The 26029-nt window shown below is 41.0% G+C and overlaps 1 protein-coding gene across 1 annotated transcript in view; it reads right to left on the bottom strand.

Moving 5' to 3' along the window:
• GSG1L (GSG1 like) overlaps positions 1–26029 on the bottom strand; it is a 61685-nt gene that overhangs the window by 22678 nt on the left and 12978 nt on the right. Inside the window, exons 2-3 of the mRNA XM_050713903.1 lie at positions 17936–17983; positions 1321–1473 (exon numbers count right to left, since the gene is read on the bottom strand). Of these exons, the coding sequence (XP_050569860.1) occupies positions 1321–1473; positions 17936–17983 (201 nt within the window). The remainder of the gene's footprint in view (positions 1–1320; positions 1474–17935; positions 17984–26029) is intronic.

Here is a 26029-nt window from a genome sequence, read left to right as displayed (position 1 = left end):
CAAACTGATTGTCCAAAACCTTTCCTTTTTAAAATAGTGAGAAAAATGGAAACAACAAAAGCCTTTCAGTTCATGTAAAATTTTCATTTTAGAAAAAAAACAGTCTTCTTTTCTTCCTTCTTCTGGTATCTCTGTCACTTGAAATAACAGTGAGCAGTTATCAATTTTTATTTTTATTTTTGCTTCTATCCTTTTCCTCCCAAAATTTTAAAATTTATATTTGGAACATAATGGTATTCTACTTATAAGTAAAAATAGAAAGACATGTAGGAAAGAAAGCTTTGTAATTCTCACAAAACTTTAAAAGTTCAGTTAATGGCAAAGTGAGAAACATCTTGTAAATATTTTTTCTGATAATTCCACATTGTTTGAAAACTGAACTTTTTTTTTTTTTTTTTTTTAATCCAAATGTCATCCAAATCTGAAAATTATGCTTTGGTGGTTTTTACCAGATTTTTTTTTTTGGTCCTTTCAGGTCCACTTCTGAGCTAAGTTTTATACCATTAACTGTAATTCACAATTTGAGGCAATCTCTGAAGACTGAGGCTCCTTCACAGAAATGTGCACTGCATGTTATAATGTCTTTCAGCTTGAAATACAGCAGGATAAAATCCTCTTTTGTTGCAGAAGTTCTTTCTGCCAGAGAAGTCCATCCAGGAGTGATCAAAAAAGCCATCTGTGGATGGTTGCTTGTATAAATCCTGGGAAGCGGAGTTTTTAGACAGCACAGAGTGAATTGGTCCTCAATTACATGGTTAGATTTGATAATTCCTTTTAGAGAAGTGAATTCCTCAAGTTCATATGCTGAAGGGCTCCAGGTACAGACAGCATGTAAATAGCCTGAACCATTGCTCTGAAAGTTGCACATGTCCCCACATTATTCTTGGGTTTGCTCTAAGTGTGATTACTACAACCCTTTCTATTCTCAGTTTTGCTAAAGAGAAAGACGGAATTCTTTCTTTGGCTTGGAGCATCAAGCCCTCATATACTCTTAGAATTAATATGGGAAAAGTAATTTTCAACACTATATACTTTTCATTTCCCATTACCTGAGAGTATAGTAATGGCTGTGTGGGGTGTGGAAGATGCTAATTACTGCATTGCCATTGTGAAATCAGGACTATGTTTTTTTACTTCTCCTTGGCAAGAGACGTTATAATACTGTCCTTGCTCCCAGCTTGCAGTGGAAATGTGATAGCTAAGCAAGGATAAAAGAGTCTTGTAGCTCCCAGTTTTTATTCTTTCAAAGTTTTAGAATTTTTATTTGTCCATGTTCACAGGGGAAAAAAAAAAAAAAAGAAAAAAAGGGAACATTCATACCTGAAAGCACAGTGAAGACAGCAGCAAAGGCATTTAACTTGAGCCCATCTATTACACTGCTTGAATGAAAGAGCTCAAGGCACATAAGGCTGAATCCAACGATTAACAGCATGATGTATAACACCTCAGATACTACTGACAGCCACAGGACACCTGCAAAGTACAAGAGGAGCAACAAGTCACTTATTTGGTAAATACTTTCGTGAGGTTAAAGTTGAAAAAAATTAATTACAAAATCAAGAATATTTATCAGTAATTGGGTATTCCAGTAGATTAAATTTAGTAAACAACTACACAAGCTCTGAGAAATAGAACAGGTGGTGAATAAAAATCTGGAGAACAGAAGGGAGGTGAAGATGCCAGAGAAAGACAAAGCTGTTGCTTAGGATCCCAGCTTGGCCAGAGAACCTCTTTGGGTATACCTAAAACATCTTGTCCCCTGCGACCCAAAACATAGGACACAGAGTCCATTTTCCCCCCACTATGTCATGCTTTAGATGGGCATGCATGGTGGTGATAGCAAATATTCTCCTAGAGTATATTGGGTTGGTGGGAGATGAACAGTCTTGGATACCTCCTTTTTCCAAGACTGTTCAAAGAAAATGTTTCCAGTCTGGACTTTAAAATATGTATTAGAGCATAGTCTTGGGCACCATTCTTGGAAGCTCTCTTTCACAGAAGTGAATGTCCTGCTGAATGACTGCTCTGACTTGGGGTGTTTGGATCCACTGCACAGATCTCTGCTGCTCCAACTAATCTGAGAACTGCCAGAATGCCAGTGGTGTGGAGCCAGTTCTTTATATTACACCCAGTTGAGCAGCTGCAGATTAAAAAAAAAAAAAAGCGCTGCCTTCTGTGTTTTCAAACCCCAGATGAAGGGAAGAGTTGATGTGCCCCGTTTGAACCTCATGTTTTGTAGCTCTTTGGGCCTGTGCACAGGTAAGTGGTTCTGGTAGCATTTTGGTAGTGGCTGTGTGAGACTGATTCATTCATGGTGGATGTTACATCTGGAAATTTCAGCACAAAGCCTCTAGCAGGATCCATTGAGTCCTTGAAAGTCAGCAAGCCATGGGGTAAATTTGAGTGGATGGTAATAGATGATAATAGTATGTCTCTGCCAGATTTCCAATAGCTGTTTCAGCATGAGAATCTGCTAGAATTCTTCAGTACATTTGTTAACCTGATCGCTAGAGAATTCACCTGGAAACAATGAGCAGGGATGGAAAATCACAGCCTAAGCTGTTGAAACATGGAAAATTAAGCATCTGAAGACAATGACTTATGTTAGAAAATGCTAGTTGTAACCATAGAGACTACTACAGAATTCACTTATATTAATATGTTCTCTCCTCACTGGAAGAACATGTGTAATAATGCATGTAGTTGAGCTTAGCAAATCAGATACACAGTCTCACTTCTATCAAATATTTGAGTGTCCTGTCAATGACAAGGATGACCCCAGCACACATTTTGTCTGGGAAGTTGCCATTATAATTGCATCTAATTAATACATGCTTTTAGCTGTTGCCACCATATACCACCTTTTGAGTTCTTAAACAATGGTACAGAGATAGCCATAAATAAACCTTTTAATTTTTCACAGTGACTTTTTGTGTAATATTGCATCCATCAGCAGCAAGCACCTGTTTTTCTCACACCTGTTAGTCAATTTGGTATCAGGGCAACTGGCAACACTTTTCTGAAAAGAAATAGGAATGAGAGACAGCAAGGGTCTTGTTCTAAGATACAGGAGGATTAAAGAGGGATTTTACCTCATTTTCTCAAAACCAGAAGTTTCTATGACAAGAGAATGATGAAATGCCTTGAGTCAGAAAGAATCAGATTATGTAAACCTAAAGCAACATAAAGCCCTGACTAACTAGTTCTAATTCATAAATGTTTCAATCCAGCCTTGAAAGAGTAATACACAACAAATCTGCCCGGATGGTTATTTATTCCCTGTATCAGCTCTCACAGATACTCATTACTGGTATCTGCAGACCAGGGTAGTGCTGTGTTAGTGACTGCAGTTCAAGGCTGTGCTTTGGCTTTCCTGGCAAGAAATCCATCCCCTTGTTTCAACCCCTTTCCTTGCAAGACTTCTTTCTTCTCCATTTATGCCATCCACATGATCCCTACTCTCACCCTCCTTAGTCTCATGTCTCTCCAATGATCATTTGCTCTGATCACCTCCAGCATCTTTCCAGGGCATTAAAGGCAAAATGGGCTTGAATTGTGCAGAATGGTGCTGGGCATAATATTGCAGTGTACAGCATTCCCAGCACCCCTGTAATATTAGTGCTTAGGAACAGTGGTAAACTGGGCATTTCTAAGAAAAGTGCATCAATCTCCTCACACACACTGTAACAGTCTCTGGCTTGCTTCCAAATTAAATGCAGATTTGAGATTTGGTGCTCTGGGAATGATAGAAGAGGCCTCAATACTAGGTTCTGATGCTTAGCATTGTTTGATGTGAGCTTATAAAGTAATTATAGCAAAAATGTTATTTTCACCTGTGAGCCAGACCTAGATTTATTTGGTAAATAAAACATGCCACCCATTGTGTGTTTTATTCAGAACTGTAAACAACCAGCCATATTAACTTCACTTCCAAAGTTCTGGTGATTCTTCTTACTGTTTCTCTCCAGCCTGATTGCTAGTGCTTCCTCCCCATCTACCAGTGCAAAGGCTATTAGCTTCAAAACTCCATTTCATACAAAGGATGAACTGCAGTTGTCATTCATTCACCTTACAGTGGCTTCTAAATATTTCAGACTGACTGAAGAAACCAAGAGCTTGGAGGTTTTCTAAGCTTTGAGAATGCCTGCCAGAAACATAGACATATTTGTACACCACCACCAAAATTCCAATAGCACACTATTCAATAAGTAATCTAATACAGTTTACCAGGAGTAGCAGAGAAAAGTAAGTTTCAATGTAAATGTCTTCAAAAAGCCCTCAGAGCCAGTTGCTTCAAGAAGTCGGGAAAGTCAGTGCGGTCTCACTGACCATATTAGAATTTCTTTATTTTGGCTTGTGAGGTTTAGTGGATGTACGTCACCTGTATATAAGCTTTACTTATTGCCCAACTAGTGCGGTTGACACAAGTGTAGCGTGCTTGAGAAATGCCAAGAAACTGAAGAGGTGCACAGTGTGTCTGTGTGGGAGATACCAGGTTAACACGTCCAGAAGAGAAGTGAGTAAAACAGCTCAGCAGTGCAGTTTCTGCTGTGTTGGAACTGCTTCACCTCCTCCCATACACTTTGCTACATACCAGCCAGCTGATGAACCTTTTGAGTCAAATTTAACTAAGCTCAGAGTAATTGCTCTCAACTTACATTTAGCTATGTAAGCTAAACAGCTTCTGTTTCAAATTAGGGAAAGGAATCGTGTACAAGAGCTTGCTTACTTTTCCCCATGACACTGACTGACCTAATAAAAGCTATTGCCTCTCTTTCCAAACTTTGCCTTGACTGTGTCTTCTGAAGTTAGGAACATAAAGGCTCTTCTGGATTTGAGTCAATGCTCTTTAGTCAATGTCTCTTTACAGTGTGGTGGTGTGGTGCTCAAAGATGTGACACTCGTGTTCACAGAAACAATGCACATAAACAACAAAATAATTAAACAGTAATGGCTAATAAATAAAAAAGAATGTGAACATTTTCTACTGTGGCCAGTGATAGCCACCATAAGAGACAAACAAGAGGACATATAAGCCAAGATACTGCACATAACAGATAAACTGATTTAATAGGTGAGCTACTGCTAGAAGGAGCAGTCCAGCTTTCATGTTTTCAATGTGTTCACTTGATAACTCAGTGGTTGCACACTGGGTCAGCTCAGCAAGTTGGCTGGTGGAAGATGAATTCTGCAAAATTAATAATGTTTTCCTCATGACCAGTCATCTCAGCTGCCTGTGCCTGCTGCCTGGGGACCAGCTGTAGAGCCAGTAGGCAGAACCACAGCTCCCAGAGCCCAGCACACAGACACAGCAACTGCCACAGTACTAAGTGCAGCAGGGGCACAAAGGGGCCCAGAAACCCTGCTCAGGACAGTGTGGGACTACTTGGGACTGTACATTGATGGCCATGGTGCACTAAAAGGGTTGTGGTAAAGCTGAAAATGAGGGTGATGGTTATCAGAGACTCTCCTCTAGGGGATGCAGATGTTAATCTGTCAACCTGACTTGCTGTCTTGGGTGCTTTACTGCTTGCCAAGGGCTCTGATCTGGGATGCTGCAGAGAATCACAGAATCACAGAATCACAGAATTATAGGGCTTGGAAGTGACCTCAAGAGATCATCAGGTCCAAAGCAGGCTCCCTAGAGCAAATTGCACAGGTAGGCATCCAGACGGGCCTTGAATATCTCCAGAGAACGAGACCCCACAACCTCCCTGGGCAGCCTGTTCCAGTGCTCCGTCACCCTCACCGTGAAGAAGTTCTTTCGCATGTTGGTGCGGAACTTCCTGTGCTCCATTTTGTGGCCATTGCCCCTTGTCCTGTCCCCACAAACCCCTGAAAAGAGGTTGGCCAAATCCCTCTGTCTCCCACACTTAAGGTATTTATAGACATTGATAAAATCCCCTCTCAGTCTTCTTTTCTCAAGGCTGAACAGACCCAGATCTCTCAGCCTTTCCTCATAGGGGAGAGAGAGGACTTGCCTAGTCTCATCTGGCATGTGGGATACTGCTAGTAGCAGCCTTGGGCATATTCAGAGTGACTGCAAGGCTCTGGGTAAGGGTGAAGGGTATGTGTGCCCAGTGAGTGTTCTTGATCCTGCTGGGGAAGGACAAAAGTCACAGGAGGAAGGAACACCTGACTGTGTGGCTGCTGTCACAGGAAATGCTTTGGCTTCTCCAAGCACAGGAGTCTGAGGAACAAGTGCTGCTGAGAGAAATAGGATCCCTCTGGTCCAACAGGGCAAGAGGAGGGGAACAGCATCTTCAGCTACAGGCTTGCCAAGCTGGTGAAGAGGTCTTTAAACTAAAGTTGCAGGAGGAGGGGAAAGTCAATCTTATCAGTTTGATGTCAATGCCAGCAATGGATGCCCAGAGCCAGGAAAGGGATCAGAGGTCAGCGGGAGAGCACCCCGGAAGAGCAGCACAAAGGAATTCCAGCCACTTCATCCAATAAAATAGTTTCATTAGGGACCCGACCTAAGTGCCACTATGTGAATGCATGCAGCAGGAGAAATAAACATGGGGAACTGGAAATGTTAGTTAAGTCTCAACGAGAGATGAGTTTTGCTGTCCTGTGAAACTGTTTTCCAATGAGACACATAGACTGGGTAAATTTCCTGTGGAAAGCATAGCCAATTCTTTCTTCTTCTTTGGGTCCTGATCCTACCTAGAAAGGAACTCTGTCTGACCTTCATGTCTTATTTTATGGTGTACACTGAACCTCTGCTTTGTGCTTTTTAAAAATCTATTTAATATAGGGGAAGGTAAGTCACACATAGAATGTTTATACAGGTCTGAATACATTCTGTCCTGTCTGCTTTGATTTTGAATTTCATCTGAAATAATAACATCCTGCAAATGTAAGCTGTATCTGGATTTTACATCTTCATGTAGAAGATGAATAGAAGCAGAACAGTTGATTTGGGTTATTTATTCAGGAGAGAGTGACTCTGTTCTGTGCTGATGCTGATGTCCCACTGCTCTTCTCTCAACTGGAGATTCATCAGGCAGTCACTTGGCATGTCTTACCTCCACTTACAACCTCAAATGCCTCCTTCGTGCAAAGTAGATAGCACCTTCTCTTGAAGAAACCTCAGTTGTTCAAGGTGACAGGTAAGAAGCTCTCCCGAGGATTTTTCTCTTCTTTTCCTATCTTCTCTGCTGTCACCGTTTGTGTCTGTCTTAGTACCTATCAGCCTCTGTCCTTCTGCCACCTCCTCAGAGAAGAGTGCTTCACCTTTGAGATCACCCTGGAAAAGGACTCAGCCACTGAATCAACATTGCTACATGCCAAGGAAATTTGTTTTCCAGCAACTACAAGTGAACAAACCATTCACTGTGACTGAAAATGGGAACTCAAGTGCAACATAACCGTCTGACAAGATCAGATCAGTTCCTCATCTTCCTGTCTGACAGTGGAAGGCAGCATCAAGATTTTGGAAGTAGAATCATAGCTACTAAGTGCATATCTTCAGAAGTGGGTGATCATGTTGAATGCAAATACTGCACAGAGACATGTTAACAAAAGGATGTTGCAGGCAATTCTGGAATGGAAAAAATGAAGCAAGCTGATTTTTTTTTTTTTGACAATGAGATAAAGAAGCTTTACATCAGCTTGTAATGAGTTTCAAGGCTCAAAAATTCTTCACAAAACTTGAATTTATTTTAGTATGTCAGCCTCGAGCACTAGGCAAGGCACTGTAAATGATCACACTATTACCTCTCACCAAGGAGCATTCTGAATCAAGTATCTTCAACACTGAGTTTTGAAAAAGTAATCCTGAAAAATGTCATAGAAATTATGTTTAGAAGAACTCCATGCATCATGCCACACTTCAATGAATTCCTGATTAAGCAGTCCAAATATTTCTAGAAATTTTGAGCAGATTTAGACTGTCTAGTATCCAGTTTAAGAAGTATAAATACGAAACAGGAGTAACTGCTGTTGTCTTTGTAGGTTATTCTGGTGGTATGCATCTGGCCTTTTTTGTATGAAGTAAGAAAAACTAGGGGTCATTCACAGTAGCCTGAGTAAAAATACATATTGAAGCATCAAGTATTATTTTTTAAAATCCACCACAATTTCCTTTCAAAAATAAGCAACAGTTGCTGACTCCAACTTTTATATCAGAAAGTTCTGGTTAAATTGACCTCAAGAATGTGAAGAAATTATTGACACGCACTTCTGTGCTTTTTCCCCACAGCATGCAAAGATAATTCTTTGTTTTGTATTATGTTAGTAAAGCCATTCTCAGGCTTGATAGCAATTGGGACTGAAATACCAAGAATTCGATACCATCTGAATGATATTGTGTGTGGGCTGATAAAGAAGACATTCCCAGTGTTCATGGAACCACAAAGTTCCATAATTTCATCTACTGTTGTGTTCTTGAGAATAATACAGCTGACAAACCAGTTCTAGAGAATATAAATACACATCTACACTTCTTATCACCCACATTCACATACAAGCAGGGATCTTTATGCCATATGCTTATGATTATATATTTATTCGTAGATCAGAAAAGTCGATTTTTGGTGCCAGCTCATTATGACAACAGTTTCTCATGCCAGATTGTGAAGTCCTGTCTCCAGATGAAATAATAATATTTAAATCCCCTCCTGGTCTGCTTCTTCAGGCTGGCCAGGTCATGAAAGTGACTATCAAAAATCCAATATTAGTGCTTGTTCTCAAGGCAACACAGAAGAGGTGGCTGAGAGAGAAATTGCTGTTAAGAGTTCAAAGCAGTTTTAATCCATAAACATGAGCTGTTTGCTTGTAAAGAATCTCTTCTGGGAAAATCATATTGCTATTCTTGAAGGAGTTTGCTGAGTCATGTTAACTATATTATATGCAGTACAGGCAGGAACTGTGTGCATGAAAATGTTAGTCTTGCATTTTGACTAGTGGCTTGGAAATGTGTTACCTGCCAAGCTATGTGACACTGCCTCCTGATCACCCTGGCATTCCGTGGGCAATGCCCGAGGACCAATAGTCCAGAGTCATTCCTGTGGGCCCTTTCCAACAGAAAATCATCTTCCTAATTGTGGTAAAGTTACATTGACAATATCTCAATGGGATTTTATCCTCCTTGGAAACACCTACTACTTCAGCCTGTGCTCCCTGCTGAAGATGAGACGTAGTTACTGCTTACCAGCCATTCTAATAACAGAACTGCCCTTCTTTCTGTTGGATTCAAGGGTCTGACCAAAACAGCCTCATTTGAATTGTCACACTGTGCCATGCTGTCCCTGGGCGAGTTATAAGACTGGACCATGGCGCAGACAGCCAAAGAGATCTTGAAAAGGTTTACACTTGCCAGGTTCCTCATAATTCAGTGTTAAACATCTGCTCTGCTAGTCAGGAGTCCAGCTGAGCTGCGACGAGACATAGTCACTCCTCCATCAACTCAGCCTTGATCTGTCAGAAAATCTGATACAAACTGGTGGAGGCTTTGGTTTTTTTCTCCTTCACACTTCATATAACAAACAACTATGTGCTAGAAACAGTGGAACAGAGCGATGTGTTCTTTGAGATTATCAGACGTGATTGAGATGTCACCCTGGTTCATGGCACCCACCGTGGCCTGCCACAACAGGGGAAATCTAGTTATTTCTTTAATATTCAATTCCAGAACTAATAGCATAATGCTACTAGTACACTGACAGCAGTTTCAATGTTCATGTAATAGGTGTGGCTTTTATGGTGAGTGCTCCATAGACTTAATGGGTGTTTGGTTTTCTTACACTAGTGATTTTCAAGATAGTCTGTTTATATATGTAGTGTTATTTTCTCTGCATTTTTGATCCTGTTTGCTTCATTTCTCCTGCTCTGTATTAGCTTCCCCCTGTGTTTCTAGACCCTCTGTCTGTCATTGCTCTGTTTTTCCAGACTTGCCCATTATGTTAGAACTGACATCTAGATCTCACATTAATCTCTCCTCTATCTCAAATTAATCCCTCCTCCTCACATTCATTGTGAGAGAGAAGAGAGGAAAAAATATACAAACGTACATTTTGTGAAATGTTATGCATCTTTTTTGGGAAAGGAATTAAAATAAACTTAAAATGGTCATATAAATCTCATGCTTTCTCTTCCAGTTGCATTTTGATGGTTTTAGTCATTGGCTCACGTCTGCTGCTCCAAGAGTGGAATTATAAACCAGAAATGTTGGAATGATCAATAAAAAATGGTGGAAGGAATAAACATCGAGCATGCTGTTGTGGCTGGCATAGGGACTCAGCTCTGAGCAGTCAGTCCATCTGTTGGTTAATGCAGTCTCATAATATCAGACCATCTGTCTGCTCCTCTTGTGTGGCAGTGTAAAAGATGTGGGATGAGGGAAACAGACCACAAAACTAAGAGAGAGTTCCCTCCAAAACAAAGAAAGCTTCATAATCCTGAAAGATATTGGACATACCTAAAACTATCTGGTATTGTAAAACTAAGGCAGTCAAAAAATACAAAGGAGCAGCACACAGACAAAAGACTATAGTTTCCAGAACATGAAAGACCGTATGACAAATAAAATCAGCAGAAACTGCTTTAGGAGATAGAAGAAATGCCAGCTGTTTTGGTTTTGTTTAGCTGTAGTTCTTCACTGGTTTCTTTAATTTCAAAGGTGAGGTTGGGCTGTGAGCTAAATAAAATAATTTTCTTTAGCGTGATGGCGTGACTTTGGGCTTGGTTCTGAATTTAATCCTGCATAGGACATTGAACAACCTGTGGAATATCTTTTTTCATACATTCTCTATATCCTAATGTGAATACAGTAGAGGGGAAAGCTCATGACAAACACCCTAAATCAGGATTATCCCATATGCTTAACTAGTATTTTTGGGTTAAATATTTCCTTTGAAGAGCTAGAGTTAGCGCTGATAATGTACTTCCTCAGCACTGGGCTGAGACGTGAATTATACTCAGAACTTGTGGCTAGCATTCCCCACAGCAGAGAAACAATGTCCTCCGCGCCTTTTGAATTACCAGCATGAAAAGCAAGCTGATTGCTTCATAATGCAAATTTACCTAAATTCTGATCCTAAGCATGGTTTCTTCTTTATATATTTAATTGGCTCTTAAAAACAACTTACAATTCATAACAGATGTGTAAGAAAACACAGATAAAAGGTTAATAAGATCTTTTTTTCTACATAACTTTCCTAATACAAGTACACAGGTACTTGATTGTGTGGGTATAAGTATACATATAAAAAATATATATGTATAAAACCCTATTACAACTATATTAAAATTAATGTAAGCAGGATATGAAATATGTAAGAAGACAATAGGGACTGTTTTGGAAAGTGTGCAATTCTTACAGGAGAACCAGTTACATTTCTTTTCACTGGATGTAGGTCTCTAAGGTCTCTAGGTGGTCAAAGCAGTTATAGAAAAGCTATCCTCTTTTTTCTTCTCCATCTACACAGTACACATGCACACAAAGGACAAAAAAAAAAAAAAAGATTTTTCTTCTTTAATTGGCTGGTTTGAGTTTCATTTTTGTGTTTTCCATCCTGAAATCTGTTCTGTGTTTTCCTTCTCATACAAAAAAGTGTTTCCTATTTTTGACTGTCATTCTCCTCTCTCCTTAAATTTTATCATATCTTTTTTGAGCTGGCGCTGGCAAGGGAGGGATAAGGAGTGCACTCAGAGTGCCGTGGGTGGGTACATCATGAATACATGTGGTGGCATGGTGATATTTTTTTGTTATGTTCTTTATTTTCTACAATGATCCTAATATTTCTTTTAATCTTAATCTCTGCAGAGCACTAGATTGATGTTTTCATAGAACTGCCTGTCACCACTCCAAGAACTCTATCCTGAGGGGTAAAAGCTAATTCAGAACCCATCACTATATTTGTAAAGGTAGGATTATTCTTCATTTTCACCACTTTGCATTTATCAACATCAAATATTATCTGCCATTTCCCCTCTCACTCTCTGCAATTGCATTTTTTTTCAATTCATTTTTCTTTAGTGCCATGAATGCCCCATTATCAGCAATAAACTGTTCAACCATTTTCTCAAGCACTTTTGGAAGAGCACCGGCCCCTGTACAGTTCCCTGTGGAGAGGTTTTAGCTGAACCTTTCATTTCTTTTAATTAGTGCTTGTTTCTCTTACATTTCCTAATTCACAAGGGTTTTTTTGTTGTTGCTGTTTGTTTTTTGCCTTATTCACTCTGCAAGGATGCTGAATCTGTGTATGTTAGTCTGTACAGAAGACATACATAAGTCACCTTCTATCTTTGACAGTGCACTCTATAATTTAAAAAGTCTTCTCTAACAATTCTGAGTGTTAAATACTCACTAGCAATGAACATTTTCTGTCTGTCAGATTTCACCTTGCCTCAATTTTCATGGTGTCTGAAGTCTTGTTTATTTTATGCATGTGAATTTCCCTGTGAATAAATAGAAAGCAATGTTGTATGGGCAGTTGCTCATGACCTCCTACTTTGTTATTTTTTGGGGGGGTATTACTCCATAGATATGACAGTTGAAGCAGGTGAGGAATACTAGCTGAGATTGTACCATACCTGTACAGATTTTATCCTGTGAATCCTATGTGAATCCTGTCCTATGTTGGTGCAATCATCTCAACTTTGAGCCAACAACAACCTTTTAGCCTGCTCCTGAAGCAGCTTCCCAGTGGGACTCCTCAGGCCAGAACACCACATTTCAGCACACGGTGCAGGCACTCCAGGTGTTTGGAATGCACATGAGTCATGGCCACACTGAGCACCATCCCAAAAACCCTCAGAGGCACCACATTCCCTGCAAGCCCTCCCTCTTCCCCAGCAAAGTTATTTCAGCATAGATGCCGTTTCCAAGTAACTTTCTCTGTATATATCCCAGTCCTCACTTGGACAGGGAGTCTAGCCAGTTATGACTCTTCGTTCTCCTGATCTCACAGCTGACATTTATACGTTTAGGAAAGAATGAGGGAGTTCAAATCTCCACATAGTTCTGTGTGGGGGGAGGAACAGGCCTTTTTATGTGGTGTCATTTGTCTGATCATTTGGTGGGACATATTGCTACCTTTTGCTTTACACTGTGGTGCCGCTGTTACCAGGCATAGTATTTGGCCTTGGTTTCTTCCTTTTTACTGTATCCTCCATGGCCTCTTGGAAGTTCTCTCAGGCACAGATTTGAAGTGATGGGAGCTAGAAGGTTCACCCAAAAGGTCTGATGAGAGAAGGAGAATTGTGGTGGAATATGTTGCAGCCACAGTGTTCTGGATGGGCACTGCATCAGGGAGCTTGACAGAAAGCTGTGTTATCAAGCTTTGTTTCGAACAGCCCAAAGGGAGAAGAAAAGTTGGAAGGTGTATTTAAAAATGGACCAAGGAGCTAAAAACTGCATGCATTTTCCATTGTAACACGTAAGTGTCCTTCACTAAACAGGTTACTTTCCTTCTTTGGACATAAAAATACTCAGCAGGAGCAAAACTTTGATTACATTTTGTGGAGAAGATCCCAGAAGAAATTCAGAACTTAAAGATCAGGTGGCAGTTTCGTTCCAACTCCTTTTGGAAATACTTGCTCCCTTACTACTCACATCTGTAATGAAAATTAGAAAATAGCACAGTGCACGGGACCTAACAACAACTGTTCAGTGATTGCCCATTAAGAATTCTGTCCAAAGTAACCAGCCTTGGTTACCACCCTACCATCCTTTATCATTAGTGAATGGAAACTGTCATACAAAATATTTGTGAACACAGAAAATGCTTTTTCTATTTATTACCTACCATCACCAAGCTGATTTTATTAAGCAGATTTGGCATTAACAAACAGCAATAGGTAATAAATTCAATGTTAGCCTTAGAAGGTTCTGACAGATTGTTGGCAGCTGACTTAAGTGTAGGGGAGAGCTCTCCTAGCGTGGGTTGCAAATGTTTATTTATAACATTCCGTGGGTCTGTTTACCCCAGATTTTGCTGCTCAGATTTGCCTCTTTTTAGTAGGTGGCACTGGTGCAATATATGCAAAGGCTATAATAGCTGCTCAGAAATATGGTACCCAGCTACACTAGAGATAGATTAAGTTTCCTTTGCTAAGAAGGTTTTAAATACTATGAAGAGGTTTTATACTGACTTGCTGTTAATTGGTGATGGACTCTAGAAGAGACTGGTTACATAACCAGGCTAAGTTTGTTCTTAGACTTCTTTCTAGCATGCCTTAAAAGTGGAAGATGATGTGCTTGGAAGTATTTTGACAGGCTTCAACAACCTGTATTTAGCAGAAAAGTTGGTTAGATAGAGGTCTTATTTGGATCAGGGAAAACCAACTGAAAAGAAAACTTTGGGAAGCTAAGTGCCCAGTTGCAGTAATAGCGCATGTATAAATAGAGACATTGTAGACAATGAAAAACTTGAACATCCACTTTTTAGTGTAAGTTATGCCAAGAATGTGTTTACAGGAATAAGCTGAAGTCTTATTGTAAAGGTAAGTTTAGTCTAAAAAATTCCAGTTACGCAATGGTCTGTGAAAACCAAAATATGTTAGTATAGCTGAGCTCAGAAAAAGGCACTCAGTTTTTACATATTTGCTGTACATTATCATATCTCATTTACTTGGAAGAGGAATCAAGTATCTGTCCCAGCATCGGGTGTTACTGAACAGCTAACAAGCTTCTGACCAGTATGCATGCCCAATCAACACCACAAGAATCTGGAGGTGTTCACTGGTTTCTCATTGCTCCAAAAGTGGGGGAAATCTGTCTCCTGCCCCTTACCAGCTGCTGAGCACAGAGTTTGCCAGCTACATAGTGCTACCACCTTTTCTAAATAGGATTCACTTTGGAATGGAGCAGAGGTCAGCCCTCTGGAATCTGGTCTCAATACATTCATTGATCTATTTGAGAAATACAGGTTCAAATGATTTCTCTGATCTCTTTCAAAAGGGTATTACAGCACAGGGGATGCTTAGTAATGTTAATGCTGAGTGAGAGGATGAAGAAATTAAAGAACTAGGAAGTTCTTTCTAATTAGAAAAGAAGAATAGAGTAAGTCAGGAAGTTAAAGAATTCTGCAGCGAAAAGTAAGTTTCTGCTGGAGAGCAGGAAGGCCCTGCAGAGGGACCTGGACAGGTTAGACGGATGGTGGATGTGGCCAGTGGGATGATGCTCAACATGTTTAAGTGCTGGGTCCTGCACTTTGGTAACAAAAACCCCATACAATGCTACAGGCTTGGGGGAGAGTGGCTGGAAAGCTGTGCAGAGGAAAAGGAGCTGGGGGTGCTGGTCAATGCTCACCTGAACATGAGCCAGTAGTGTGCCCAGGTGGCCAAGAAGGCCAACAGCATCCTGGCTTGTATCAGGAATAGTGTAGCCAGCAGGACCAGGGAGGTGATCGTCCCCCTGTACTCAGCTCTGGTGAGGCTGCACCTCGAGTACTGTGTTCAGCTTTGGGCCCCTCACTACAAGAAGGACATCGAGGCCCTGGAGTGTGTCCAGAGAAGGTCTACAAAGCTGGTGAAGGGCCTGGAACACAGGTCCTGTGAGGAGCGGCTGAGGGAGCTGGGTCTGGAGAAGAGGAGGCTCAGGGGAGACCTTATTGCTCTCCACAACTACCTGAAAGGAAGGTGTGGGGAGCTGGGTGTTGGCCTCTTCTCGCATATAACTAGAGATAGGACAAGACAGAATGGCCTCAAGTTGCGCCAGGGGAGGTTAAGGTTGGAAATTAGGAGAAATTTCTTCTCAGAAAGAGTGGCTAGGCATTGTAAACGGGTTGTCCAGGAAGGTAGTGGAGTCACTGTCCCTGGGAGTGTTTAAGGAAAAGTTGGATGTGGTGCTTAGGGACATGGTTCAGTGGGTGATAGTGGTGGCAGGGTGATGGTTGGACCAGATGATCTTGGAGGTCTTTCTAACCTTAACGATTCTGTGATTCTATGATTCTATGATAAATTGGGCATCATTGATACAATTTTCTCTTCACATGTTATGAAAGGATCTCTGGACAGTACAAGACTGATGGTGAAGAATTCAGATTGACTATGTTTCAGAGTCCATTTTGTCTACAATTGCAGAATTTATCCTGTTTTTGCTTGTAAGTCAGGTAGTCAGTATTTTGTATCTCCAGCTGAGCATTCCCCTCTTTCTGTGAATATGCCATACAACTGCATGGATAGAATTCAGAAATAGAAATAATTTTCTTCGCTAGAACTATACCAAATGAACTTAACTTCTTCAAAAAGGAAAAATAGAATAGTCTAGAAATATACACTGACACCATGCAGCAACTCTAAAAGCGCTACTGAAAAAAAAAATGCTGACAGTGTTTAGCAACACCAAAAAATACTTACAGTACTAAGTGCTGTTTTGGAAAGTGTGTGGGTGACGCAACCCAGCATTATGAACCATAATGAACTTGCGCAGAAAAATGGATAAAGCACAAAACCATCCCACTGCTTTTATAACAGACACATTGTGCATGTTTTGAGTCTGTCTCCTGACAGTGTCATGCAATGTACACTAGGCCTTGTTGCCTTTTCAGTTCCTCTTATGTCTTTATCAATGTCCATTCTGTCTCCTTTCAACATTTCTCTCCTTCTGGCTGAAGACTCTTAGTCTCTGTCTTGTACAGAACCTTCTAGAACTCTGAGTATTCTTGCTGCCATTCTGTGAACTGGACTAAAAAGGACAAAATACTACACTATATTTTATATAGAGACCAACTCTTGGATGTGTACAGTCATCATGTGATGGGATATTCTCTGCTCTGTTCTCAACCCTTTCCTAATGATTCCTAAAAGACAGTTGCTTTCTGACCTATACCTAACATTGAGCTAGTGGTTTCATGAGAATTGTTATGCCCAAGGTCCCATTGCTGTGTGTAATATTTAGCTCACAGTCCATTAATGGTAGTAATACCAGGACTGTTTTTTCCGTTATCTGTATAATATATTCAAGTATACTCACAAGAAACTTCACAGAGACTGTTACTATTTCTCTCACTGATATACCCCACTATTTTATTAATGGTAATTACCCTTCTCTTTCAAGTTGTCCAGCTGATCAATAATTTAGACTGAGAACAATTGCTCTTTACACCACTTGCTGCCTCTGTCAAACCTGGTGAAGATACCATATGCACAAAAGGTTTTGTGATCATCTCAAGTGATCTAACAAGTTGTGTCATTTCTTCATATAGACACGAGTTTTCACCTGCCCCTTGGATTCTCCAGAATCTCATTATCAGTGTGAAGGACAGTACAGGGCTTGTGCACCTGTGTTCAATTGTTCAGGTTTTCCCTGATCCAAATTGTTCAATTATGGGCAGAGTGCTCTGTCTTGAGCAGGAAGCAGGACGCAGAACTGGGTGCTCAGCTGCCCAATTTGTTGGTTAATTGAACTCTACTCATTTATTATTATTATTTATTTTTTTTGCTGATAAATACTTTTAGGAAATATGGCTTAAATTGCTGTGGAGAATTTTCACCTCTATTATGAGGTACAGAAAACCTTTGCAGCCTGTCCTTTCTGTACAGTTGACTTTTTTTTTTTTTTTTTCGAAGGTAGGTCAAATAAACAAGCAGATACACAATCACCTCTTGCAAAGTGCCACTTGGTATCCGAAAATAAATGTGACTGCAGTTTTCTGACTATAAATGTCTTCATGGCCTAAGGAAACTATGTATTGTGACCTTCCTTGGTACAAGAAGTAGGTAGATGTCTTTATTACAATATAAATCTTCATTTACTTGAAAAAAAACCAAACAACCAGCTAAATGAAGAAAAAATATATCAGAGAAATGACAGGTCTGCATAAACTAAGTAAACATCTGTCTTAAACCCTTGGCTGCATCTAATCCGGATGACATGTAAGTTCCTGTGTACTTAGGAAGTAATGTTTCCCCTGGCACTGAAGTATGACAAGAAACAGTACTGATGCAATTTGTAAAATGGGAAGAAGCCTTGACTGTATCATCTTACCTTTTTCAGAAGCCGGAGCAAGGTCAATAAAACTTCGACATTTTTCACCTTTAAAAGAAAAGGATTATTTTAGGAGACATAATTTGATTGGTTTTGCTCTGCCTCCTCTTTCTGACTGCTGTTTCTGCCATCGCTCCCACCTGAGACTCCACAGGTCCACTACGTTGTCTCACACACAGAGCCTGAGACTGGGCCTCCATCCTGGACAAAACACATTATCCTCACAAGGCTGGATTCACAGTCCCTTAGTCAGGAGTACAAAATAAAATTAGCAAAGAAAAATTTCCTCTTGCATGATTAGGTCCCTGTTGGGTCTGTGATGCTCTTTGCTAAGGGCTAAAACAGTTCTGAACTCCAGACGGAGAGGCACTGTGGTGGGGTAGCACTGGGAGGACACAGGCCTAATTCACCAATACATTTGCTCCCTTTCTTCTCATCTTCAGTACAATGCCTGTACCTCACCAGAGGATGGCCAAAACTCCTGGAGACAGGAAGCACTGCCACACGCACAGATGTCTCAGTACTCAGTGTCCCTCTCGAGTTACTCTGACAGATTTGCTCACAGCCTGTTTATATGTCAGTATGACGAAAATACTTCTGTCTGCGGAAGTCTGGTAAGTGCTGGCAAGCTGCCCCACAATCTTAAAGTGCAGTTGTAATACTGATAGGAAATATATTGAAAAAAGGGAAAAAGTAAACACCTGTTATGAAAACAATACACAGAAGAAAATAAATCCAAACCGAACCAAACCAAACCAAAAAAAAACCTAAACATTTCCCTTTCTTGCCACTCCCTGAAAGTACTTGACATGTACAAGGGAGCTAAAAAGCCCATGCAAAACAGGGAAAAGGAGTAGCGCAGTGAGGACTTGCCAGGTCCACCCCAGAATATTGGCTGCCTTACCTTGGTATACTGCCAAAGTGCGCAAGGAGACCAATGTGTGCTACAGCAGCGTGTGTCCACCTTCCCCAGTGCATCCTGCTGGCAACCACCCAGCACCAACAGCCCCTGGCAGTGAATGGCAGCCCTGTCGAGGAGCAACCTGGTCAGGATGCTCATCGAGTGATCCCACCAAAGCTCATTCAGCAGCACACTGCTACACTCGTTCATACAACACGTATGGTAATTACAGAATTTGGATTTGCCTAAATTGCAGGAAATTTGCCTAAAGAGTAAGAAAAAGTAGCTGAAGGAGTTGAAGATAGGAGAGAGAACTGCTAATTACTCTAAATTTTTCCTCCATCTTGTCAAAGACAGGTATAGACATGCGATAACTGCACCAGCGATCAGGGTCCCTTTGTGCTTGCAGCTGTCCATAATAACATGAACAGTGGTGGTGTACTGTGCAGCCACCCTGTCAATCCCCCAGCGCACAAGGAAGAAAAGGCATAAAACAAGAGGATATTGGGGACAGAATGAGTGCATAGCAAGATGACTGAGCACAAGGGTAACAGCTTATATAACAACTCAGGTAGGCTGCTGTTGATTAGATCTTGGTAGGCACTTTAGCAGAGAAAAATAAAGAAAGGATAAGAGGATGGAAGAATAATGAGAAGTAGCAGATAGGTGACATTTATTTCTGAGCTGGGGTAAGGATGCAGTTGATCCTCAAGAGAATCAGTGCAAGGAAAATGGAGAGAAGGGGGAGGAGGACTAGGGTAGATCCAAAGGCGAGAATGGATAAACCTCCTAGGAAAGCAAAATTAAAAAAATGAAATCTTGACAAACCAGTTGAGTGGTGTCATGAGAATGAGGTTGCTAAAGATTTCAGTAAGTTATTTGAAACAGAAGAATGAACCTTTCTCACTTTGTCCTTTCATTAATTACCTAAACATCAGAGTTCTTCCAACCTGCATAGTTAAAAAACAGAAAAAGGGAAACACAAGCTCCTTTTTCTTGTCACTCATCCCAAATGTCTGATTGTTATCCACTCTGCTACATTTTGTAGAAGACAAACATTGATATTTATGGGAATTAGTTTCCCTTCAACAGGTTTTATCTAAGAAAGGAAAATGTGATGAAAACCATCATTTGCAAAGAACAGTAGCTCTCAAAGCTAGACTAAAACATCTTCGTAATGCAGAGGTCCCAAATTGTCATGTCCTAGGTAGCATGAGGGAATTTTCTGGGCCTTAAAACAGTTTTGGCTCTCCATTATCCAGTGCAGAACATTTCCTGCAACACCCAAATGTCTCAGGCCAGCGGCTGCATCAGCACTCCCCTGCTTGTGTGAAGCTACTTCTGTTTCAAGAAGCTATTCTCAGACTTAAACGCAGATCATTCCTGATAATACTCAACTCCAGTATCTCACAACAACAACAACAAAATGCAATGGACCACTTTAAAATAGGGAGCATGATGGTCCATGCAACAGCATGGCAGCACCACCTGCAAGTAGCACTAACAGGCAGCTGACACCAACACTCCTCTGGGTAATGATGATGGGGTGGCAGCAGAGCCAACAAAGTCTTACTTTAGGTCAATTAGCCCAGATGTATTCCAGCGTACATTGAGTTACATCTACCATGCATCTATCCTTCTGAGTACATTGCCATCCCTGCCTTACATAGGATGACTCTTTATGGTCCAAATGTAATCTAAGTCCTTGGCTCAGGAAACCTTAACTGTGTGTCTTGAAAACTTCATGTTCCAGGTGACATGATGTCTTCTTTTTGGACCAGTTTGCCTAAGCCAGCCGTGTCTTGAGTTTAAAAAAAAAAAAAAAAAAAGGAAAAATTCCAATTTTTCTGACAGGTTTTAATGCATTGGTAGTTTCTTATGAAAAAAATTAAATGTGGCAGTCTTTGGAGAAAAACCTGAAGATGCAAGAAACTTCAGAGAGTGAATTCTACAGATGATGGAAGATGAGGCATGTTTTTGGCTTGTACAGCCTATCTTCTGAGAAACCAGCAGCAAGTATTTTAGAGCTTGCAAAAGACTTTTGTTGTCAACTAGCCTTGACCAGAATGAAGAACTCCTCTATGTCATAATAAATGACTCTTGACTGTGGATTACAGATAAATTTTCCTTGGAAGGACTTGGTTTAACAGGAGGTCTTGGACTACGCTCTCTGGAGTCTCAAGGAGACTTTCCTGATGTGTTTCTATTAAAGATTTGCAAATTATTTTTATTAACCTATCTTAAGCTTAGAGTAGAAGGAAACCTAAATAGACAAATCATTAAATTGTTACCATCTATGGTTTTCATAGTGCCTGCAGAATGGAAAACATTTCTTTTTTAATGTAGAAGGAGCCTGGGGCAGCTTGCAAGCCAGAGGACAAAGGAGAGAAGGAGGTGAAAGGTATTCAGCTGTATGTGAAGCTTTCAGGAAGGAATTTAGTTTAATCCTCTGTAGTGCATATGAAAGAGAGACAGAGAGAACAACTTTGCTATAAGCATCCTGGTTGTTGGGAAAATGGTCAAGGTAAACATGGAAAGGGACTAAACTGCAGAGGAGCAGTGGGTAAATCACACATTGAGGATGAAATTTTTGATGGAATCAGTGAAGCAAAAGGTAGACTCAGAAGTGGGATCAAAAGGGAGCTGATAACAAACAAAGCCAAGAAGTTTCTGCTATTGGTCTGAGCTGAGAGGGACGTAGTGAAGTTTGTGGGCGGGGAGGATGTCACAGCAACATGTGCACGAGCTACAGAAGAATATGAAAACTTACAATTACAGCAATCCTGGATAGTTCCAACCAAGATACAGCTGAAAGTTAGGGATGGCTGACTGGCTGGCATCTGTACATGTTTTAGAGAAGACGGTGGCATTACTTGAACACGACCTGAGAATACAAGGCAAGAGGGACTCCAAAGGCAAAGAGAGTGTATTAATTATATTCCTGGTGGGGATGTCATTGGGACAGGGGTAACTTCTGTGGTTTGAGAGTGAAAAGTGAGGAATGAGTTTTTGGCTAATCTAACTCTAGCCAAAGTCCTATGTAATGGCTCAAGGATAGAAAAAGTTCTTCAAAATTTTAGTTCATTTGGACATTTCTGTACTTCACTTCAAAGAATGTTAATAGATTTGATTGCAACAAACTTGAGGGACCAACTTGAGGGCCCTTAAGGGGGCATTCAGTTGGCTTTCTTGTACAAGGCCCAACATTCAAATTCTGGCTGCACTTTCTCAGTGCCCCAAACACTGTACTCCTCATGCAAGGGAGAATGTGAGTAAGCAGAGAACGGTTGACTTTATTTTATAAGCCAACCCATGGAAGCATGTTCTCAGGGAACAAGCTAAGCAGAAGAACAAAAATCATGCTGGTCCTGCTTGTAGAGAAGACTGGATTCACACTGTCAGCTGATAGTTTTGGAAAGGTTATCATTAAGGACTGAGAATCAGCTTGGAACCCCAGCTGGGCACTTGATGCTACAGCAGAAAGCAAAGAAGCAGTCATTTTCCACAAGAACCTGACATTTAGTACTAGTTCACTGGAGAGATAGACATCTTCTTTCTGGGGGGACCAAACAAAGGAATTTGTCTAACTCTGACTACTCTGGTCCAGATGTCTAAGCCTCACTCACCCCAGTCTTCCAGAAGGCACGAATCAGGCTCTAATTTAGATATGACACCTGTGACTATGACAGACAAAACATGAAGCACAAAGCAAGCTAAACAATTGCATAGCATTTTCAGACCTTTTTAAACCCATTGTTAAAAAAGCAGACAAATTCATTGCCACGACCATCACACAGCCCCACATCACTCCCTCTGCCTTGCGGCTGTTCCATCCGTTTATCATTGTAAATTAAAGTTTCTCTGTGTAGGACCCTACCTCAGTTTCTGCAGGAACTCTTGAGAAGCATATTGCTTCTGAGCAGGTAATGTATCTTAAAGATGGATGTTTTGACCTTTCTTTTTACTTCTTCAGGCAATCACAGAAGTTATAAAATAATTCCTCTGCTTAGGTGCATCCATCCAATGAATGTTTTTCTTTCAATATATTACAAGTTGCCCCATACCCTGCCTGTCCTGCCTCAAGGAATCAAAGCATGGCATGCCTGCTGGAGGTAATAGAGAAGAATCCATTCTGCCCTTTAAGACTTGAATTGATGCAAAGACAGTCAAAGTTTTTATTACTTTTCCACACTTTTAGTTGTACAGACAAAAGACTAATTTAGGAAATGTGACCCATTAAAAAAGAATAAAAAGTGAAATGCTGTAGTGATGTTGAAGTCAGTGTGCAATTTTTTTCTGAGTAGCAATTATATGTATAAACCACTATAAAATGTTAATTCTTCTGATGTCTTTGTTGGCAGGACTGAGATAAAAGAAATTATTCAAATGACAGCTGTGATGAAATAGTTATCTGTTATTATAATACTATTATTGCTACTTTTTATTTACTTTTTGCTGCTGTAAACCTGTGCTAAATATGCTAAAATGTGCTGTGTACATAATCTGTAGTCTTTGTCTATGTGTAAGTTGCTATAAAAAAGGTTCACGTGACCCTGAAACAAACATTTCAATATCACCAGGGCAGAGGGAAGGACTTGTACTGTCAATCCAGGTGTTAAGAGGACAGTCAAGAAAAGGAAACACAACTTATCAAAGCAAAATCTCTATTTACAAGGAGACTGGGCTGTCCACACCTGAGCAGAAGGAATGTCAGAAGAGTAAGTTTTGGAACAGACAGACTGAAAGATACTTGGTGGATCACAGAAATCATAACAGCCCAGTAGCACCGTGTTGACAGGACCCTGCAGGTCTCTTGTCCAGCTTTGTTTTCAGAATAGGACAGTCGCTAACTCCTGATCAGGTTGCTTGTGACTTTGCCCAGCCAAATCTTGAAATACTTCAGGAATGAAGATACCTCATCTCTAGTGGCTCCAAGGATGGAGGTTCTCCTTGGCTGTGGTCCCAGGGCTGCACCTCCCTTCTAGAGAAGTGCTCCTTAATATCCAACCTGAATTCCTCTAGCTGCTCTGGCATCTTTGTAGCAATCCTTCCTATACTTGTGGGGACATGAACAAGCCCAGCTCCCTCAACTTCTTTTCACACCTAGTGTACTTTAGGCCCCTGGCCAAGAAGTCCAGACAAGTAGGTGGACTATAAAAGATACTGTGCTGTAAGTAGGAATCATTTTCATCCAGAGACTACATTATAGGACATGATGTCTGTCAGGAATATATTGACATCAAAGCAAAGTAATATAGGGAGAATGACCTTTAAATTTGAACATGATATAAGCAGATTAAGCAGGATTTTTCATGCTATATATATGGACCTGCATTTTTTGGTTTTGGTTTGTTTGTTTGTTTACTTCTTTTCAGATGTAAGCTATTATTTTAATCTCAATTTTATCTGAACCTGACTTTACTGAGTCATGTCTCCCCAGTAGCTGCAGTGAATCCGAAGCCATATTACTGGAAACCTTTAACAGCTACCCAACTCTCAAGCAAGTTTGCCCAAGACAGCCAAAGGGGAATGGCATTTGCTACTACAGAAAGAAAACAGAACATTCTGAGAGCTGGAGACACATGACGCCTTTTAGATACATGGTAAGATAATGACAAAGCCTTTTGGGTATGTCTGGGTACTGAGGAAGCTAGTGGTACAATCGTGTTTTCCTCTAAATGTAGTCTGCAGGACAAGGAGAGCAAGGTTGCCTCACATTCAGCTGCTGTTTTCCAGATTGTGCTGGGCTTAGTGCTAAAGCTTGTGCTGGGAACTACACAAACAGCTCCTGATGAAGAACACTTCCCTTTGTTCCTCCTGTCCCTGGAGCACAGGAACCCCTCCTCCATTTTCAGTGGTAAACACTGGTGTTGTTTTCAGAGCTCATTCCTACTTGAGTGTGCAGACATGCATCTCACTGAGAACTGAAGATGTCAGTAGTGCTTTCACTGTTCCTCTTAGGATTTACTCTAAGTTATTTTTGGATATCTTGTATAACTGATCTCTTAAGCCCTCTTTAGCTTAATTTTAGACTTGGCAGAGTTTATCCTGCTGTGCTGCCCTTTTCCAGATGCATCTTCTCATAACCAGGCTCTGGGAGAATCTTTAGAGAATACAGAAAAGGGAGCATTTAGGGATGCAACAAGAACAGTGTCTAAGATTCCTCCTCTTGATAGACCTGCCCTCACCCAGTTGTCTCAGTGACTCTGACAGAGGAGAAAGCCAAGGAGTGATCTCTCCTGTACATAACTAACTTATGTAGAAAGAAGAGGTGTGACCTGTCTTGAACACTGTCTGCTGTGCCATGTATGTGAAACTCTCTGGAGCTCAACAGCATCAGGGAGTTGCTGGAAGCTGAGGAGAGAGGACTGATCACCTGAACATCAACAGGAGCACACCTGTGGTACCAGCTTCTTCCATGGCTTCCCAAGGGTGAGGTAGAAACATCACCTATGATGTCATCTATGCAAGCCCCGGCAAATGCATTCCTTCCTAAGCATGCTGGCTCTGCAGAAGTTCAGCTGCATCTCTGCTGGGCTTCGTGAGAAGGGGACATAGGTCGTAGTGGCCTATAGGTACCAGCAACTGGAAACATTGAGATTTTTCTGTGTTTTTCCCTAGTTGATTAATGTAACTTAATCCTGCATACATGCATGTGTGTGCATTTGTAATTTAGTAGGGATTTTCAAACTGAACCAGCCAGAGAGGAGGAGGAGACTTATCTGGAAAGACCCACACTCCCAGCTGGTGGCTGGGTAACAGCCCTGAGTTCTTGGTACAGATCATAGACCTACAGCCCATGATAATATTTGAGGGACCATGAGTGTGATGTGCTTGTGCATCTACAGAGGAAAGGAGTGAGCACTGCTTCACTAGTGATCTTGAAACCTGCTCAGTCAGAAAGGAGGAAGAGGCACGAGCTACCTGATGGGAGTGCTGTTGGTGTTCCTGTGGGTGCTGTAAAGGCACATCTCTGTCCGGGCTGGTCTGTATGGCCAGCCACGTAAGTGTCACACACACGTCTCTCTGTGTGTGCATGTGCACCTGCATCTTGAGTACCTACTCAGCCTGAACTACAAAGGAAAGGAGCAGCAAACAGGCAAGAGAGGAGAAATCCCCTGGGTCTGGAAGTCCCCCGGGTTCAGCTTCCATTACCAGGAGCACACATAGCATTTCCTCAGACAGGCTCACTG

The sequence above is a fragment of the Cygnus atratus genome, chromosome 15, assembly GCF_013377495.2.
Source record: "Cygnus atratus isolate AKBS03 ecotype Queensland, Australia chromosome 15, CAtr_DNAZoo_HiC_assembly, whole genome shotgun sequence".
Classification (NCBI taxonomy): Eukaryota; Metazoa; Chordata; class Aves; order Anseriformes; family Anatidae; genus Cygnus; species Cygnus atratus.
The sequence above is the reverse complement of the archived record's forward strand: the minus strand, read 5'-3'. Positions and strand labels throughout refer to the sequence as shown.